General features: G+C 36.9%; 1 protein-coding gene across 1 annotated transcript in view; it reads right to left on the bottom strand.

The window, feature by feature from the left end:
* Positions 1-19,992, bottom strand: part of EDA2R (ectodysplasin A2 receptor) — a 126,629-nt gene that overhangs the window by 53,662 nt on the left and 52,975 nt on the right. Inside the window, exon 6 of the mRNA XM_064483082.1 lies at positions 8,259-8,355. Coding sequence (XP_064339152.1) covers positions 8,259-8,355 — 97 coding nt within the window. The remainder of the gene's footprint in view (positions 1-8,258; positions 8,356-19,992) is intronic.

Here is a 19,992-nt window from a genome sequence, read left to right as displayed (position 1 = left end):
TTCTCCTTAAGCATCACACCTTGCAACCTGGAGATTTTGTCTATTGCAAAACGCACCTCCAGAAGAACTATCTTCAATTTCACTGGAAATCCTCTAACAGGTACTGCTAATAAACCCTTATGCTGCCAAATTCCAGGGAATTCACATGCTACAGCTAAAGAAAGCACCAAATCATGACTGGAGCTGAACACCATGTGGTGACCTGAAGGTGAAAAATTTCCCAGAATTGGAGATGACAACATCTGATGAGACAGTTTTCCCTAGGTGCCTGGATGAGGCCTATTAGAAGATTTAGAATTCACAGAAGTCTCTCTCTTTCACCTGGACTATTAACTGAGTCTGGATTCTTATGCAAATTTGTGATATCTAAATTTGCAAACTATAGGCTGTGTTATTGATAAAACACTTGGTTACAAATAGTTATTTTGAGATAACAATACTGAAAACACTGGTTTTTTTTGAAACAAAGTCTTTGAAGTTTCGCTGTTTTTGCAAATGTTCATCAGCTATTGCTTCATGTTTATTCCTCGACAGTCTTCCCAAAGTGCCTGTTTAATTCTTTCAGTGTTGAGTATGCTCTTGCTGTCTTCATTATTCTAAGATATAGACTTTAGATGAAAAATGTCTGAGAAATACTTCTCCTAGTTACTTGAATGTGACCTCAACAGGTTTCCAATCTGTGTACTTTCCCTTTGATATGGGATGTGACACTCAGGAAAGGTCCTTTCTGGTACCAAGGGACAAAAGGTCACTGAATCCAGGAAAAAACCTGATTCCTAGTCAGTGATGCTTTCAGAGAAAGATCTTAATCAAAAGGAGAAAATAAAAATTAATAAACAGAAATCTCATTTTAAATAGAGTTGGGAGGCCAGAAAGGGGAGATCTTAAACCTTAGCATTCAATATCAATTGCAGACCTAACAGGAAGACTATATATATATATATACACACACACACACATATTTACATCTCCAACAGGAAGAAGGTTAATACTTTACTATCTAGAAATAGGAAGGAAGTATTTCTCCAGGTCTGGCAACAGACTAGTCAGTGAAAGACTGACACAACTCGGCCAATGAAAAGCCACTACACTTCAAACTTCCTCCAATGGACATATTGTTTATAACAGCCCATCCCAACTACCCCTTCTTCTCTATGAAAGAACATTTCTTTCTTTTTTCTCCAGACTTCCCTGTGGTTCACCATAGCTTTTATATACTGAATTGTATTTATTTTGCTGTTCCTGAATATAAAGCAATTTTGCTTATAAAATAATTGTTTGTTTTATTGTTTTAGGTCAAAAGACCTTAGCTAATACCTTATAGCCTAACTTGCAAAAACCTCTTCCACTAAAACTCAGCTCTCTGCTGGATACCAGGGATTTGACAGACCACATGGAGCATTAATCCTGGCCACTCTGTTTAAAATTTGGGTTTATGGGGAAGGCAAAGGGCTTCTTAGAGCCTCTGCTACCTTAGATGAAGCACTGGAATAGTGATGGATGCCATATCTGTTCTAGAGGGTGAACTTAGGATCAAAGTAATAGAAAATACAGTGTAGTGAAATACTGCTCTGTTTCCAGGGTGAAGGAGGCTTAGCTTTAAATCTCATCTCTACCACTGACCAAATCATGTGACCTCAGGCAAGTCACTGGGCCTGAATTTCTTGTCAATTAAATCAGAGATAATGTTACCTAACTCATAGGTTTTTTATGATTAAATGAGCTGAGCAAATAAACAAAAGGAGCAGCTTGAATCAATGGGGAAAAGCTGGCCTTCTTAATATGTCATTTTGAATAAGCATATAGCTATGTGATAAACAGTAAAATTTGATCCATATCTCACAATACATACCGGAATTAATTCCAAATGGATCAAAGATTTTAAATATAAAAAATGAAGACCTGCAAGTATTGAAAGAAAGCATAAGTGAAACACTCTTTAATCTAGGAATTCAGAAATATTTTTAACTGTAATTCAAAGTCCAGAAGCAATAATGGAAAGATATATGAATTTAATTTACTCACATAAAATTTTTTAAAAAGTGTTTCACGGTAAAAGATTCATAAGTAAAATCAAAAGACAAGTGACAAACTAGGGAAAAATATACATCTTATATAACAAACTAAAGATTAATATCCTTAATATATAGAACTGGTAAAAATTAGAAAACCACAATCCTGCAGAAAACTAAACATACACTTCACAAAAAAAGAAATAAATGGTTCTTACCCAGATGAAAAATGTTCCACCTCACTTACAGGAATGAGGGAAGTGAAAAATAAAACTATGTTGAAATACCATTTTTTTACCTATTAGATTGAAAAAAAATCCAACAATTTGACAACATGGCCTGTTGGTAGGCTGTTGGGAAATAAGCATATTAATGGTGGTGATGCAAATGGCACAGCCCATATGGAGGAGAATTAGGCATTCCAACATCTGTTTCATCTAAGCTAGAATTTGTTGAGAATCAACCATGTGTCAGGCATGACTCTTTATTTTATTCATCACTTCAGAAAAAAAATATTTATTGAGCAACTACTATGTGTCAGGATGTTATCTTGGATGTTGTGATTAAACTGAATCAATCAGACAAAAAGTCTTGCCCTCATGGCCTTATTTTTTGTTTATTCTCCACAAAATTCTGTAAGGTGTGCATTATTCATCTATGTTTCACAAATAAGCAGACTTGGAATCATAATGGTGTGTCACAGCAAGTGACTCATCCTGGGAAGCCTCTTCACTGTGGCCCTGAAACTCCACATCTACAACCAAAGGCACCAGGCTGTAGTGGGTACAAGGGGGATCCCAAAACAACAAGTATCCAGTTCAAGGAGCCTCTTTATTCTGTGGGTTGGAGACTCTTCTCCCCCATCTAAAGACAGGTTGCCACAGTGCACTGCAATGATATCCTACCACAAGCAGTGGTCTTGCCTGGGAAGTGCTCTTTCTCCCCACAGTTCGGAAACTTCCTTCCTCCAATCTAGATGTACCAGTGACCTGACCCAGGGAAATTTCTTTCACCCCTCAAGCAGCACCAGGACCGAGTAGTGAGACCCACAGCAGCACCAGATAAATACAGACAAAAATTACAACCACAAAGACCCTGAAAATTAAATTGTCATTATATTCACACTAACAAAAGTAGGCTAGGACCTATGAGATAAACCTACACAGGTGACTGCCTGCTAAAATAAAATATTTAAATAAGACCCTGAGCCTCCTAATATAATTTACAAATTGTTCAAAATATGAAAAAAAAATCTCCTGCCATAGCAAGAATCAGGAAAATACAACATGAATAAGAAAAAGCAATCAATTGAGACCAATGCTTAGATGAAACAGATGTTGGAATGATCTGACAAGAATTTTAAGGCAGATATCACAAATTATCTTGAAACAAAAGAAAAAAATTAGAAAATCTCAACAAATAAATAGGAATTATAAAAATTTGTAATTTTAGACAAATTATAAGAATAAAAATAGAAATAAAAATCTCACTGTATAAGCTCAATAGTAGAGAAGAGATGACAAACGACATAACTTGAGAACAGAAAAATAGAATGTATGAAATCTGAACAACAGGGAGAAAATAGACTGAAAATAAAGTGAAAAAGCCTCATGGACCTGTAGGACAGTAATGAAGGATCAGACAATTGTGTCAACAGAGTTTCATGAAAACAAAAGGAAATATGTGTCTGAAAATATTTTCAAAGAGATAAAAATTAAATATGTCAGAAATTTGGCAAAAGACCTACAGATTCAAGAGAATGAGTGATTACTAAATAGAATAAATTCAAAGAAAAGTACAGAAATACAGATTATAATGAAATTTATGAAAACTAAATACAAAGAGAAATAGCTATATCTTGTAAGTAGCTATAAATAAATGAGTTACCTAAAGACAATACCAATAGGAATGATAATGGAGACCTGGAGGAAGTGGTCAATATTTTTCAAGTGCTGAAAGAAAAGAATTGTCACAATTGCAAATTCTATATCTAGTGAAACATTTTTTCAGGAATTAAGGGAAAATAAAGACATTCTAAGGCAAAGGAAAACTAAAAGAATTTGTTACTAGTAGGTCTACCCTTAAAGAATGGCTAAAGGGGAATCTTCAAACAGACAGTAAATTTCAAACAGGAAATTATAAAATGATAGAGGAAGGAATTTTGAAGTATTAGGAAGGAAAAAGAAGAACATTGGAAGAACAAAAATATGGGTATATACAATAAACTGTCCTCATGAGTTTTATAAATCATGTTTAATGATTAAAGGAAAAAAATCACAAAATTATCTGATACTCAAAGCAATGATATTTGAAAGTGGGGAAAATAATCTAAGTAGAAATAATGCTTTCATACTGTACTCAAAATGGAAAGATGTTGATGCCAGTGGAGAATGTTAAGCTACATCTGCATACTGTAACACCCAGAATGACTTCGAGGAAAACTATACAAAAATACTACAAATAAATCAAGATGTAATCCTAAAAAAAAGTCCAAGTGACCCACAGGAAAGCAAGAAAAGACAAACGGAAGAACAAGAAACAGAAAAAAATAAAATAAAATGACAGACTTTATGTCTAACATATCAATAATTACCTTAAATATAAATGGTCTAAAGACACCAATTAAAAGCAGAGATTGTCATAACATTATCCAATTTTCCATGATAATAATTTCTTGACTATAAATGGATGATACTTTTCTTAAGAAGTTAAAAAGGAAGAAATTATCATGAAAAAATTATATTGAAAAGTTTCTTTCCTAATGATGAAGCAGAGAAACTTCTTTCAAATGATCAAAATATTTTGCTACTAATCAGTTTTATAACCAGAAAAACACTGATCTTCTTAATTAATTTTACTAAGCTAGCACTGCTCTGATATAAATTTTGATGCTGATAATGCTATGAGTATTTATTTATTATAAATAAAATGTTACTTTATAAAACAGAAGAAGGCATTTAACCCCAAATCACAATAAAAATGGCTTATCATGAGGATGCAAGATATTTTAATTTTTGGTACTTATTAATATATGTCATCCAATTAATATCAGAGAGAAAATATATGAAATAGTCAAGGGATGAAGATGAAATAAAATTCAAAATCATTTCTGATTTTTTAAAATATTACACACTATATAAAACAGTTAAAAAATACTCCATATTCTACTATGTTTGTCTACTCAGGTGCCTTACATGAGTAAAGAATAAACAATAAACAATGAATAGAACAGGAAAACAAGCAATCAGAAACAGTTCACAAAATTGGAAATAGACAAAACATAAAAAAGGTGATATCTTCCCCTATCAAATAGGAAAAAAAGTAAATAAATTATCATAAAGTCCTCACAAAATTGTAATTTAATGTTATAAACAAAGACATAAAATAATAGATAATAGAAACATGAATTATTTATGGGTTGTAAGGCTTCTGAGATATAAGAATCCCATGCACTGTTAAAAGTGAATGTAATTGTAATAAAAATTAGTAAAAAAAAGTTCACAAATGCTAATATATTACAGGAATATTAAAATTGTATACTTTTTTAGCTTGATAATTATACTTATAAAAATATGTCCCAAGGATATAGTGCTGATTTTCTCTAAAGATTTACAGTGGTGTTTACAATTCACATGAGTGAACTTTGAAACTAAATTAAAAAAAACTTATAAAAACAAGACTGTTTCAGATGTTGTTAGCTGCTTATCCAAAAATCATTGTCCATTTTCTTTCTTACTAACATAATACTGATTTCATCCTGGGTGGCAAGGTGACCAGCCTCAAAACTTGATTCTTGATTGATCTTAGTCAGTTATGACAATCCCATTCTTGTTTGACAGGTACTCATATCCTAGCATCCCTTGGCAGTTTAGAGATACTTATAATACCCAGTTCGGCCCCTAAGATATAAAGGGAAATCTGCAGGGGAGCTTCTAGGAAAAAGAACTTCTTCCCTGATAAAAATTAAGCTACTTTGTCCCTGCCCCTTCTTCCTGACTATGATGTGAAGATGTAATGCTTTGAGTTATGGCATGCAAGAGGCCACAAGCATGAGGACAAAATAGCAAGATGCCCAAGATGTAGGATAAAAAAAGCCTAGGTCCTTAACAACATTGCTGATCTGCGCAATCAACCACAAGTCTCTCTGCCTCCAGACTTCATTACATAAATAAATGTGTTTATGGTTCAAGTCATTGTTAAGTTTTATGTTACTTTTAACTTAGTACACCCTAATTGAGTCAGAGATTAACTACTTTGCCCACAGCAAAGCTGGGAGTCAAACCCATGTGTATTTGGCTCATGTTTATTTTTACTGAACCATTGTGACTTTGAACAAGTCACATATCCTCTTTGAGTCTTAGTTTCATCATATAAAATGGGGCTTACAATATTTTCTTGGTGGAACTGAAAGCCGAATGAGATAATGCACATGAAAGCTCTTTACAAAGTACAGAATGCTATACAAGTACAGGCTGTTTATATATAAAGCTGTTGCAGGAGCACAATATTGTAATTCATTCATTTTCTCTGAGCTTTCTAGTGGTGCCGAAATAAACAGCAACTAGAGCGGTGTTTAGACAAATGTACATTTCATCATGGGCCACTTTTTGAGAGTTTGGTTAACAGCAGTTTGACAGAAAGACCTATTTTTCTCCCTTGGAGAAGCTCAGGTTTGTAAATATGGATTATTTTAAAGGTAAAGGCCATGTACATGACAGGAACATTTCTAAGATATTGTTCTTATGGGAGTGCAGAGACTTGATCATGAAAATCAATGTGATATTTAAAATAGATATTTTTCCCAAGCCAAGCAGCTTATTCTAGTGGGTGCATCCTAACATCCAGCCTGATCTGATCTCTGATGAACTTTTTAGTCTTGGGATCCTTTATTAACTATGTGGGCACCCCACTGTTGTACAGAATATTACATGTAAAGAGTTAAAATTTTAGTGCTTGCTTGTTGATATCCCTGGGCCTCAGCCTCTTCATTTGTGAAATTGGGAGGTAGGAAGGAGGTGGGATAAATAACTGCAGTATTTTCTTTCAGTCAGACGATTGTGTCGCTCTCCTACCTAAAACCCTCCAAAGTGTTCCTGGTGCATTTAGGAAAAAATGAAAATTTCTCATCGTAAACTTCAAGACTCCCCATGATTTGACCCATACCTCCCTCTGTGAACTCATTATGTACCACTCTGCCCTCACTCTCCAATCATCAGCTATGCTTACCTTCTTATTCCTTGAATGTGCTTTGCTCATTCCTACCTTGGAACTCTGCACTAGCATCCTCTCCCCAGAAGGCACCTCCTTAGAGAGGCCTTCCCATGCTACCTGATATAAGTAGCCACCCAGTCACCTTGTATCAGATCACTGGAATTTGATTCTTGTCATACCTCTATATCTAAATTCTTCATTTGTCTATGTATGTATCTCACTCATTGTTTGCTTCACTAATTAAAAGGTAGGTTCATGAGGGCAAAGATTTTTGTTTTGCCATAGCCACAGTGCCTACAACCAGGTCTGCCACTTTGTAGGTGTTCAATAAGTGATTGCTAAATTGATGAACAGCTGCATAAAATAAGATGTAAATTTGGGGAAAAAAATCTGCTGGCTGTCTTCTCCCAGCCTTTGTGGCCCCAGTTGCACCCTAAATTTAACACCACCTCCAGGCTCTGGGACTAATAGGGACCTGAAACAGGAACAATTAATAAGTTCCAGCTTTGCAAACCAGGGCTGAGTATAAAATGCCTGCCTTGTGGGTTGTTTTGTTCTGACCCTTATTGCTAATTGGGATTCTAGACCCTCCCTAGTTGTGCATCCGTTAATGCTCTCTTGCACAGCTTCTTCAGTGGCCCAGTCCCTCTAGGGCAGAGGCTACATTTCAGCCTTCTCAGTTCTTCTCTCTTTCCCATTCCCAAGACTTGGTACCTGACTGCTGAACCCCAAATGGGTGGGCCCTATTTTATTTGACAATGTCTCTAATACCAAACAGTTTTCTTAAGTCTCTGCATTCCACATCTCTTGATATACCCTATTATCTCGTGGAAACTTCCCATGACCATGATGCTGCCAGATTGACTTCTTAATGGAGCTGTGACTGCTATCGTCATAATTTTTGGATTCCGTGTTTTGTCTGCTAAACTGGATTAGCCACAAATGGGGCTGACTGTCCTAATCCTGGACCCTCTCGGTTTCCAGACAGATTCTTAAGATGTGACAGAAATAAGTGTCCTGACCAGGCAGACTTACCTTGGAGAGCTCTTGTCCAGGCCCACACAATTGGCAAGTAACACACCGTCCCCATTGGTCCCAGTATTCATTTTCTTGGCAATCCATGATGGGAAGGCTGTGGGTATAGAACATAAAAACTAGGGAGCTAATGGAAAGGGATTGCAAAGTAAGCAGTGGCTTCCATGTCACTTGGTTTATGGGTCCTTTTAATCTAGTCTCTGGTTCTGGGTTATAGAGATTGAGGAAGCCAACCCAAAACTGCTGGTTCATATATAGCACTGATCATGTGCCAGGATCACTTAGATGGTTTATGTGTAATAATTCATTCAATCATTAAAACAATTGCATCAAAAATTATTATTAGCCCAATTTTTGCATATAAGAAAAATGAGACCCAGAGTCCAAGGAATTCACCAAAGTTCACACAGTTAGTGGCTGTACCACTTGCTTAACTGGAAAGAGAATGATAATACAAGGAACTGGCTTCTGTCTAGGGGGTAGAGAATAACCACAGTCTCTCACATGTGACCAGCTATTAACAGTTTAGAAAGCACTTTCACACCCATTATATTTGATCCACACAACATCCATGTGAGGTAAGTAATATAGAGATTATCATCATTCTTTTGTGGATGAGAAAGCTAAAGCATGGTTCTCCTTTGCCAAAACTTTCTTAAGTACCTTTGAGGACAACTAGCTACAATTGCTTCTTTCCTTGGAAGAGTGGGAGGAGAGGAGGGTGACCTAGCATGAAGAAATGTGATGATGCACTAAGGTGTAGAGAAGGGGAAACACTACTCAGATAATAGTCCTCATAATACAGATGGCATAGGGCAGTGGTACTAGCATTTGGTCTGAGAGTTAGGAGATATGGGTTCTATCCTGGCTATAGGCAAACCAAGCATCCAGGACTTGCTTAGGACTGAGAAGCCTCCTCAGGATATAGGATTTTCAGTGTTAAAACTGGGACAGCCTCAGGCAAACTGGGATGGTTGGTCAACTTATTTGGCTCTTCTTCTTTCTAACCTATGAGCTTGGAAGAGTCACTTTATCTTTTCTGGCCTCAGTTACTTAATCTGAAAAATGGGGACAGTATGTTCCTTATCCATATTATACAGCTCTTGGGAGGGTTAAACCAGCTAAGGTCTACCAAATCATTTTGAAGGATTAGAAAAGCTATACAAAATATGACAGAGTTAAGGATGCAAAGAGACAGTTTTCTACAAAAATGAATTTTAATGTAAGTAACTGATATATATGGGGCTTGCACTACTCAAAAAGAAGGCAGAGTAAGATTATTTTTCTCACTCCTTAACCTCACACCGAGGTGAACTTCAGGTGGCTTCTCAAAGTACAGAAAGTCCTAAGTGTCTGTTTCCAGTCAGAAGAGAGAAGAATGTGTATATGTACCTCAAGAGATCATCACTCCTCCCCTCAAAAGTCCCCAGTAGCAATAGGGTAAGTCATCCTGGGTGACATCCTTGCTTGAATGCATCTTTCCCCACCATCAACTGGGCCATTCTTTCCCATTTGTTCATTCAAATGAAAGTAGGTTACAAAATCAATTTTTGCACAAGCTGAAGATGCCCCCGATGCTGTTTTGATTACTGGTCCGTAATGTCAGCCTCAGTAGGCATGTTCCCCTCCCTACCCACCCTTCTCATTAAGGACAAAAACTAGCAGTGTCCTCATAGCCCTGATGACAAGGGAATTAAATGTCATGGGCACAGGGCCAGCATACTGGTCTGGACAACTCCCCTGTATCCTTTCCTAGCCCACAAAAACAGAAAAGTATTGGCAGGAGCCAAAGAGCAGCCTTGCCCTTGAGATAAGATCCTGATATAGGCATCTGAAATCTCCATGGCAGCTGGTTCTTGCCTTTGGGTGTATGAGACACCCTATTCTGTTTGGTATCCAGAGCCCCTTCCATCTAATAAATGTCATGTGACATGAATCTTAACATGTCCTTCTAACCTTGCTTTGAAACTCATGTCTATGTGAGGTAGTCTTATTGCCAAATCCCCATATAAGTCCTCAGGGGATGAACACAGGACTTTTTTTTCTCTCTCTTTTGTCAAACTGTTTATCTAAAACACACAAATTAAATTGTCTTTTATTATAAGTTTAACAAGTTACCTTTTTTTAAAGAGAAGAAAACCACAGAGAATTTGGTCTGTTCTGCAGAAATCAGGTTATATGGGTAAAGTTGTCTAATAATGGTTAAATGTAATTATCCAGGGACAAACTCAGACCTTATGCCAAATTCTTCCCTCTGTTCAGCAGTGTCCTGTGGCACATGTAACTGGCTTTTTATTTTAAGAGAAGGTGAGAGAACAATTAGGTTTTGAGAAAATCAGAGCTCTCTGAGGTGTCCTATAACTGCGGCTAGATACATTTTTAAAGTATCACAGAAGATGTGTCTGAATCCTCCAAACTGCTGCAATATAGACAGGCTTATAAAATTTTGACCTATGTATATACTCAAACACTATCCAGATAAAGATACAGAACTTTTGCATTGCCTCATCAGGCTCTTTCATGTCCTTTCCCAGTCAATGCCACTCCCTTCTCCCAAGTAATTTCTATTTTGGCCTCTATCACCATTATTAGTTTTACCAGTCCTTGAACTTCATAAAAATTGGGTTCACATAAGACCAGTCTCCTGTTTCTGATTTTCTTTGCTCAATGTAATGTCTGTGAGATTTATCCATTATGTTGTGTGTACCAACTTTCATTCCTTACCATTGCTGTGTAGTATACCATTGTATGGACATGCTACTGTTTATTTATACCTTTTTTTTTTTTTGGTTAATGGACATTGGGCTGTTTCTAATTTGTGGCCATTATAATAAAGTTGCTATCCTAGGGTCAACTGATTTTCCAAAAGAGTGCCAAGAAAATTAAATGGGAAAGGAACAGGCTTTTCAAAAAAAGGTGTTGTGACAACTAGGTATCCACATGAAAAAGAATCAAATCATTCCCTTACCTCAAACCATATATGAAATTAACTCAAAATGGACTAAAGCCCTAAATGAATGATATAAAACTCTTAAAAGAGTTTTTTTTAATAAGAAAACAAAATTTTATGATAAAAAATCTTTCTTATAAGAAAAATGTAGGTGTAAATCTTCAGGAACTTGGATTAGACAATGGTTTCTTAGATATAACACCAGAAAGAAAGCAACAAAATGGAAAAAAATAGATAAATTGTACTTAATCAAAATTTAAACTCTTGTGCTTCAAGGATGCTATCGAGAAAATAAAAAGATAACCCACATAATGGGGGAAAAAAACTGTAAATACTGAGATCTGATAAGATATATATAGAACATAAAGAGAAATCTTACAACTCAACAATAAAAAGAAAAATAATCTACTTAAAATGGGCAAAGAATTTGAATATGCATTGCTCCAAGAAAATATAAAAATGGACAAGGACATGAAAAGATACTCAACATCATTATCAATTAGAGGAATGCAAATCAAAATCACCATGAAATCCCACTTCACACTTACTAGGGTGGGTGTAATTTAAAAAAGGGGACAATTAAATGTTGACAAGGATGTGGCTAAATTGGTACCCTTATATATTTCTGGTGAGAAAGGAAAGTGGTACAGTCTGAAAATGGCTTTGCAGTTCCTCAAAATGTTAAACATAAAGTTACTATGTGACCTAGCAATTCCAATCTTAGGTAATATACCCTCCAAAACTGAAAATGTACATCCACACAAAAATTTGTACATTAATGTTCCTAATAGCATTATTCATAAAATCCAAAATAGTAGAAACAACTAAAATGTACATAAATTGATAAATAGATAAACAAAATGTGGTCTATCCACACAACTAAATGTTATTCTGACAGAAAAAGAAATGAAGTACTTGATACATACTACAGCATGGATGTACCTTGAAAACATCACGCTAAGTGAAAGAAGTCACACAAAAGGAAAAATATTACATGATTCCATTTATATGAAATGTCCAGAATGGGCAATTAATAGAGATAGAAAGTAGGCCAGTAGTTGTCAGGGGCTGGAGGAAGGAGAGAATGGGAAATAACTACCCACTGGGTGTGAGTTTCACTTTGGGGTGATGAAATGGTCTGGAACTAGATAGTAATGATGGTTGTACAATTTGGTGAATATGCTAAAAAACAGCAAATTGTACACTTTAAAAAAGGTGAATTTTGTGGTATGTGAATTATGTTTCAATTTTTTAAAAAGCTGGTTCTTCAATTTTTTATTTAACACTGTGATACCCTGTATCATTCTAATAGATATTGCCTAAGCTATTCTCCAAATTAAAATTTTAAAAGGCTACTATGAATATTCTTATATATGCCTCCAAATGTGAATTTTTCACCCAAATTTATCTAGTAAGTGCTGATTGGGTTTAACCAGGGGAGCTGACAAATGGCATGATGACTAGAATGTCTCCTTATTTTGTCTGTCTCTGTCATGTTGCTGCTCACCCTGTCCATCCCCCTGTCCTGATTACCTCCCTGAAAAATAACCTAGAAGAATAAAAATGCAAGTTGACAGCGAAAAGGAGAAACAATGAGTCTTACATTAATTATAAGCCCCACATTACCTCATTTTTCCCTGAAAAATTGATGTTGGCCAAGTTTCTGCTGAATGTTAGGTACTCAAACTGCTGCCAGTGCAGCTGCCTCTGGCTGTAGATTGCGATTGCTGCTCTTCTCAACTTGCACATGCCTGTGGGGTGAAACATGCTCTCTCAATCTAGGATGGGTAGGCAGAACAGGATGATAGGTCTAAATTAAGAACTCAGGACTTCATGGAAGATATTTGTTTTGCCTGGGCAGTGCAGGAGGTGTGGGATTAAAGAGGATGAGGAAGACAGCAGCTGGTCCATGCCCTACCCAGTCCTCTCCTTATGAGCCTACCATGTCATCCACATACAGAGGACTGGCAAAAATCAAAGCAGTTGCTCAGCCTGGCCTTGAGAACACTACTTTCTTTGAAAATCAAGCTTCTAATCTGTGCAATGCCCTCATCATTTTCAGATCTTTGGCCTATAATCCAGATGTTGCTTTATCAATTTGGTGCTGTCTCTCAGCCTTCTCTTTCCTGGCCTGGTCCAGAGCCACTCCTATCCCAGCTTTCTCTTGCCCATAACCTGCTTCCAAACCATTAAGCATCGTATCTTTCTCCTGCCCCGGTATTTGTGAATTTTGCATTCCTCAGTATGGTGAGAGGTCCCAGGCCCAACTCTACCATCAGAAGCATGTTCCTCCCTAGTGCCGGACTCATGGTCCCCAATCGTACCATTGAAGGTGTGGCCAATTTCTTTGACTAGTGGTTCTCAGTCTAGGATACACCTTGGGAGCTTCAAGAAACACTTATACTTGGGGCTCATTCCTGAGATTCTGCTGTATTTGGAATTTTTAAAATTCACCAGGTGATTCTTTTGTGCAGCCAACTTTGAAAATCACTGTTTTAAGGGGTCTTTTTGGCTCTTCTCTGTTTTGCCAGAATACAAGATGTAGTCAGAAAAAAGTTTTTTCTGTTCCCCCACATTCAGAGGGAACTTGGAGAGGAAGTAACCTGGGGCCTTCCCAATTTTTTTTTTTTCTGGAAAGAATGTGCAATAGAGTTAAAAGGGCTGAAGATGGAGTGGTTCTTTTAAAACATGTTAGATCATGTTACTTCCGACCTCAAAATCCATCAATGGCTCTCCACCACACTCAATAAAACTAAAGTCCTTATAATGGCCAATGAGGCCACAGATGATCAGCCTACCTCCCCATTACCTCTTTGCCCCATGATCTACTACTCTTCCTCTATACTCTTAAGTACAGTCATGCCATCCCACTTGTTATTCCTTGAACTGACCTCGAATGCTTCCACCTTAAGGCCTTCATAGTCATTGTTCCCTTGGTTAAGCATGTTTTTCACCACATACCACATGGCTACCCTCCTTTTCTTCAGTTGTTTGATCTTATAACATCTTCTTAGCGAGGCTTCTCTGACCACTCTTTTAAAACTGCAACTTCCCTCCATATTCCTCCATATTTCCTACCCCCTTTTCCTGTTTCATTGTCCTCAACAGCCCTTATGACCACCTGACATACTTTATATCTTACTTATTTATTGCCTGTTTCTCCCCCAACCAGAATGTAAGCAACATGAGATCATGATCCTTTTGTGTTCACTACTTCATCCCCCATGCTTAGAACAGTGCCTGGCACATAGTAGGCACTAAATAAATATTTGTTGGATGAGTGAATGGTAAACATCTACAGAATAATGGTAATAATCTTCACAGTTTGAAAGGATTTCACATCAGTTAGCTCACAATTTCCTTCCAATAACCCTGGGAGTAAGTCATGGATTATTATTACCAATTAATAGATTAAAAACTAGAGGCTCAAAAAGAAAAAAATAATACCTTTAAATGTATTTAACTAGTAAGAAATAAAGCCAGAACTCACAAGTAATTTAAGACCCATGAGTTTGGCATGCTTTCCAAGGCAGTATTGAATTCTAAAATAGGGAATGGAAGTTCTCCCAGGCTGTCACTTAAATTTAATATTATATCAGTAATATTTTAGGTTGGCAAAAAGGTATTTTCTAAACATTAATCTGTTCTTTAAAGAATGGCTAGACAGGGTTCCTGCTCAAGCCCTAGAAGATAAGGGCCAGGACAAAGATGGTAGCAACAGGAACAAAAATGAAGTGATGGTGGGAGACATAGCTCTTACAAAGAAAGTCAATAGGACCTTATAATTATATAGACATGAGAGCCAAGAGAAAGACATGAGTCAGAGAAGATTCTGAGGGTTTCTACCTAGAAAACCAGGAGAACCTCAGGGTCATAGAGAGTGTGAAATGGGACTTGCTTGTTAGAAAAAAAGAATTCACTCAATTTTTCAAAGTAAGTATGGACAGATGGAAGAGAGAGAGGAACATGTCAGTGGTAGTGCTCAGCAGGCAATTAAAATAGGTAGAACATAGCTTGGGGAGAGAGATAGGTCAAGTGCATAAAAAAAACCTGATTCTGATGGATGCAAATCAGAATCATCTGGGGTACCTTAAAAATACCTATGTCCTATAACAAATAAATTAAAACTTCTGTGAGGTTGAGAACCACTGGCCTAGGTAAGTCATGGCAGAGGCTTGGTTGAGTAAAGAAAAATGCCAAGAATAAAACATTAAGGAACATCCATACATGAAGCTGGAAGAACAGCCAGAAGCAATCAAGAAGTGGCATCCAGGGAAGAAAGAATAGACCCTGGATGGGATAGTACAGGACAAAGTTTTCAGAAGTAAAAGGTGAACAACAGTGTCAGCTGTTGGTACAGGGAGGTGAAGGAGTATCAGGACTGGAGATGCAGTATTTTGTGGGTATGTGAACACAGTAAATTGCCTTTTAATGTTTGAGTATATTATAATAGGTGCATGGAATTGAAATAATTCAGATATCACAGGTGGTTGTTACAGTTTTTAGCAAGCTTCTCTTTCCATTTCCAAAGAGGCTGAAGAATTTCAACTTAGTGATAGCAATGTCTGGTCCAATAACGTCAGGATTAGTACAGTAACAGAAGAGAATGAAGGAAGCTGTGAAAAACTAAAGAAGCCACATCTATTTGCCTTGTACCACACATATTTGCTTTACTCCAGTGTACAGAACAACAAATAATGCCTCAGCAAGAATAAAGATGCTGGGGTAGAAAAAGAAAAGAAAATTTTATTAATAGCAATTGTCACTGTACAGATAGAATTAATAACCAGCTGAACTTGACTATTTCAATTCAGCCAAAAGCAAATGTTAACCATGTGAGTTAAAATGTTTCCCTTTCAAAACATGTGGAAGCACATATATTCACAAGAAAAAAGCATGAACCTAAAAAGACAAACATAAATTAAAAGACTGCAAATTTACAAGGAGAAGACCTAAAAAATATATAAATATTTGGTTAGTGTCTGGCAACTGCTGAAAAAAAATGTTAAAGGGAGGAGAGAAAAGAATTATGCAGCCAAGAATATAGTGATATAATTAATAAAAGAAATGGGATGAAATTAAGGCCAGAAATCTTTGGTCTGATTATGAGGGGGAAAATATCATTTTAATGATTGCTGAAATAGTCTTCCCAAGTGGGAGCAAAGGTACAGAAACTATTCTGGATGATGTTCAAGGGAAAGATGAGATAATGTATGTGTGAGTGCTCTGGAAACTCCAAACTGTGCTACACATGTGAAGGGTTGCTATGACTATTGTTTCTATTCCACCCAAATTTGGGGCGAAAAGGGCATTGGAGACAAGCCATAGGCCAGATGAACAACCAATACCCAAAGCCCCTGTTTTGTTCCATAGTGTTCCTAGCTAAAGTGAGTCATATTCATCTGCTGATCACCACAAGATACCATGAAATTATGGTACCACCAAAAATTAGTTACACTACCAGCAGTGCTGGGGAGTGGATATTCATTGGCTTCCCAAGGAGGATATACTTTTGGCTAAGTTCCTGCAGCTGAAAATTGGATTCACAGTATGATTTCTTTGCAGGGCTAGAAACTAGATAAAACTCAGTCAAATGCTCTTTTTTTCATTTCTTTCTTTTTCTTTTTCTTTTTTTTTTTTTTTTGAGGAAATGTGCTTTTAATTGAAGTATAGTCAGTTTACAATGTTGTGTCAATTTCTGGTATACAGCATAATGTTTCAGTCATACATAGTGTTTTTATTTCCTATTTTTATTAATGATTTTTTTGGTCTTGCCCCACATTCTCTCCACTCTGTCCAAGTTACCAAACAATCTGGAATAGCTATCTCTCTGAAGTTGTCAATAAGAACAGTGCCTTTTCTCCCACAACAATCTAAATTTTATCATGTGTACCATCCCTTCCTCATAGGCCATGGAATGAAATATTCTAAAGAAGCAGACATACAAACTGATGGCCATTTGCAAGTATATCTCAGGACTATTTATCTTTCCAATAGGAATTGGAGAATCCCACAGAATGAAGCCTGTCTGTACAGGATGAGATATTGATGCCAAAATATTTCCTACTTAAGAAAGGTGGTGGGGCAGCAGGGGAAAGGTGAAACTGATATAACAAGAAGCCTATGATCTCACATATAAATGCACATTTTATAAGACAATTTTCAGAATCACACAATCTTAAAATTAGATGGGAGCTTAAAACTCATTTTAGTCCCATCTTTCTGTTGCCCAGAAATACTATCCATATCTACTTGAACTCCTTTAGTAACAGGCACTTCAGTACTCACAAGACAGCACAATGTATTATAGCTTATTTTTTCTCCTCTTTGGTAACTGGTTAAAACTTCAAACCATCAGCTAATTGAACACATACTGTCATGGAATTCCAAAAAGATTCTTCAAGACAATCTAACCTCATTCCTTTGATGATCCAGATGGGGAGACTGAGGCTCACAGAAGTGATAGAATTTCCCCAAAGTCATGTAGTTGGTCAGTGGCAGAGCTGGGACTAGAATCCAAGTGTTCATTTTCAGGGCCCAGTGGCTTGTCTATTTCCCATAATTAAAGAGAGGGGTGGGCCCAGGTTTAGGACTGACTGATTACTCAGTAGGTATATTACCAAGACTCTACCTTCTCTTCCCCACTACACACACTCCCAGAGCCTAATCTTGGCTCCTTTTACCCTCAAAGGAATATTTTTAAAGGGTGAGTTGGGTCAAGGAGAAGTGGCTCATGGAAAGGAAGTGATGCTGCCCACTCCCTTTGGCTTATCCACAAGGGTAACTAACAACCCCTCGAAGTGAAGATATTTTACTCTTTGGTTCTACCATATATGTTACATGACAATTTATTTCTGAGACTGCCATGATATCTTTTGGGGTACTTAAATGATATCATACCTGTAGTCACATTGACATGGGAAGCATGAATTTCTGGTCGCTCAAAAAACACCTGACAAATACCTTCTATGTCAGGCATTCTGTTAGGACTTAGTGATGACAGGAAAATCCAGAGGTAAATGAAGTATCTTCTCTACCTTTAGGAAATCATAGTCTTGTGAGGAACATAGAAAACATATACAGTTAACTCTAATCCAAGACAAACTATAGTCATCCTTTTATCTCCCATGAACACAGAATAATAATTCTTTCTATTTTACAGACTGATTGTGAAACTGGTTCACATCCCTCTGTTAAGTGTCCAAGGGAGAAATGATGGATGGAGCTAGTCTCCAGAAAGAAAACAGAGAAAAATAGGTTCTGCTTCAATATCAATGATCAGCTCTGAAGAATGTCTCCAAAAGATGTCTTAATCTATGTAGGAGGCATTCAAGTGGAGTAGGCCAAGAAGATATCTAAATAAGGGTTTTGTGGCCTACCTTGGGTCCTCAGGTAGAGGTATTGCTTATCTCCCCTCTGGGACTAGGGACTTTTGTCCCCCTTAAAGAGCTTCTTTAAATGAGGACCTTCAAAGAAGGAATAATTAGTAAAGATCATTAGAGAATAAATTCTTCTCTTGTCTCCTTCTGCCAAAGTTGGCCTAATTTCCCAGCCTATATCTTAAACTCAAATAGCTGTGGACAAAATGAAAAAAAAAAAACATTTACCATAGAGTATGAAAAATCTGGGTTCCAGTTTTGGTTCAGACACTTACTAACTAAATGATCCCTGGCAAGTTTCATTTTTGGAGGGCCTGCCTATTTGGCCACTTGCACAATTAAGACAAGAAGACCTAGAATTTCCTTAGTTGGGGTGAGGAGTCAGGGGGATGATGGATTTGAAAGTACTCGGCACATAGTGGGTACTTAAGAAATAATAAATTACAAAGGAACTCCTCACATTCACCCATCCTGTTCTTTTTTCAGTGTTTCCCATCACTTTGATGGTACCACCATCACCCCAATTTATATAGCTCAAAACCTGAGTCTTATTTGATTTGACACCATACTGTATGAGGAATGATGGAAGAGCTGGGCTGTTTGACCTGGGAATGGTAGATGCAGAGGTATCTGGTATTTGGTCTTCAGATTTCTAAGGAACTATCATGGAAGAGAACAAGCAGACTACTCTGAGTGTCCCCACGGAGAATGACTAGAACCCCTGGAAGCCATGGGGATACTGAGTTCAGCTTAATGAAAGAAGAACTTTTGAAGAGGTAAGGCTTTATATGAAGGGAATGGACTCCCTCAGAGATCAGTAAGTACATACCCTTTGAAAGGATTCAGGCAGAGACTAGCCAGAATTTTACAAGGTGAATTCAATTGGGGTGAAAGAAAATTATGATTCATGAAAACCTACTATGTGCCAGATATTGTGCTAGATACTTTGCAGGAATTATTTATTTTAATCCTCCCAACAAAACTATGACATGGATACTAATCTCCCTCCAAACTGAGGATTGGAGAAGTTCAATATTTCTCACTGGGCTTAGAGGAATGATGCTTTGCTGTATCAAACTGGTTGGCACTAAGTGCAGTAGTACCTCATTCTTTGTGTAAAAAAAAAAACACACACACACACACACACACTCCCCACACATATTTCTAAATACCCTATGAATATCATACTGATCTTGATGGGGAATGGTGGATAAATAATATGCTTAGGATCACAAACAGCAGGTAAGTAGCAGACCCAGGACTTGAACAAGCTGTGTCTAACTCAGGAAGTAGATATCCTTTCTACAGAAGTACATGGAATTGGGATTGGAATATACATCCTTTTTAAAGTCTAAACTAATCCCAAGAGATACTGATTCTCTCATCCCTCTTTTTCCAGTCTCAT

Source organism: Camelus dromedarius, chromosome X (genome assembly GCF_036321535.1).
Source record: "Camelus dromedarius isolate mCamDro1 chromosome X, mCamDro1.pat, whole genome shotgun sequence".
Classification (NCBI taxonomy): domain Eukaryota; kingdom Metazoa; phylum Chordata; class Mammalia; order Artiodactyla; family Camelidae; genus Camelus; species Camelus dromedarius.
Note: the sequence above shows the minus strand (reverse complement) of the source record. Positions and strands in the feature narration are given on the sequence as shown.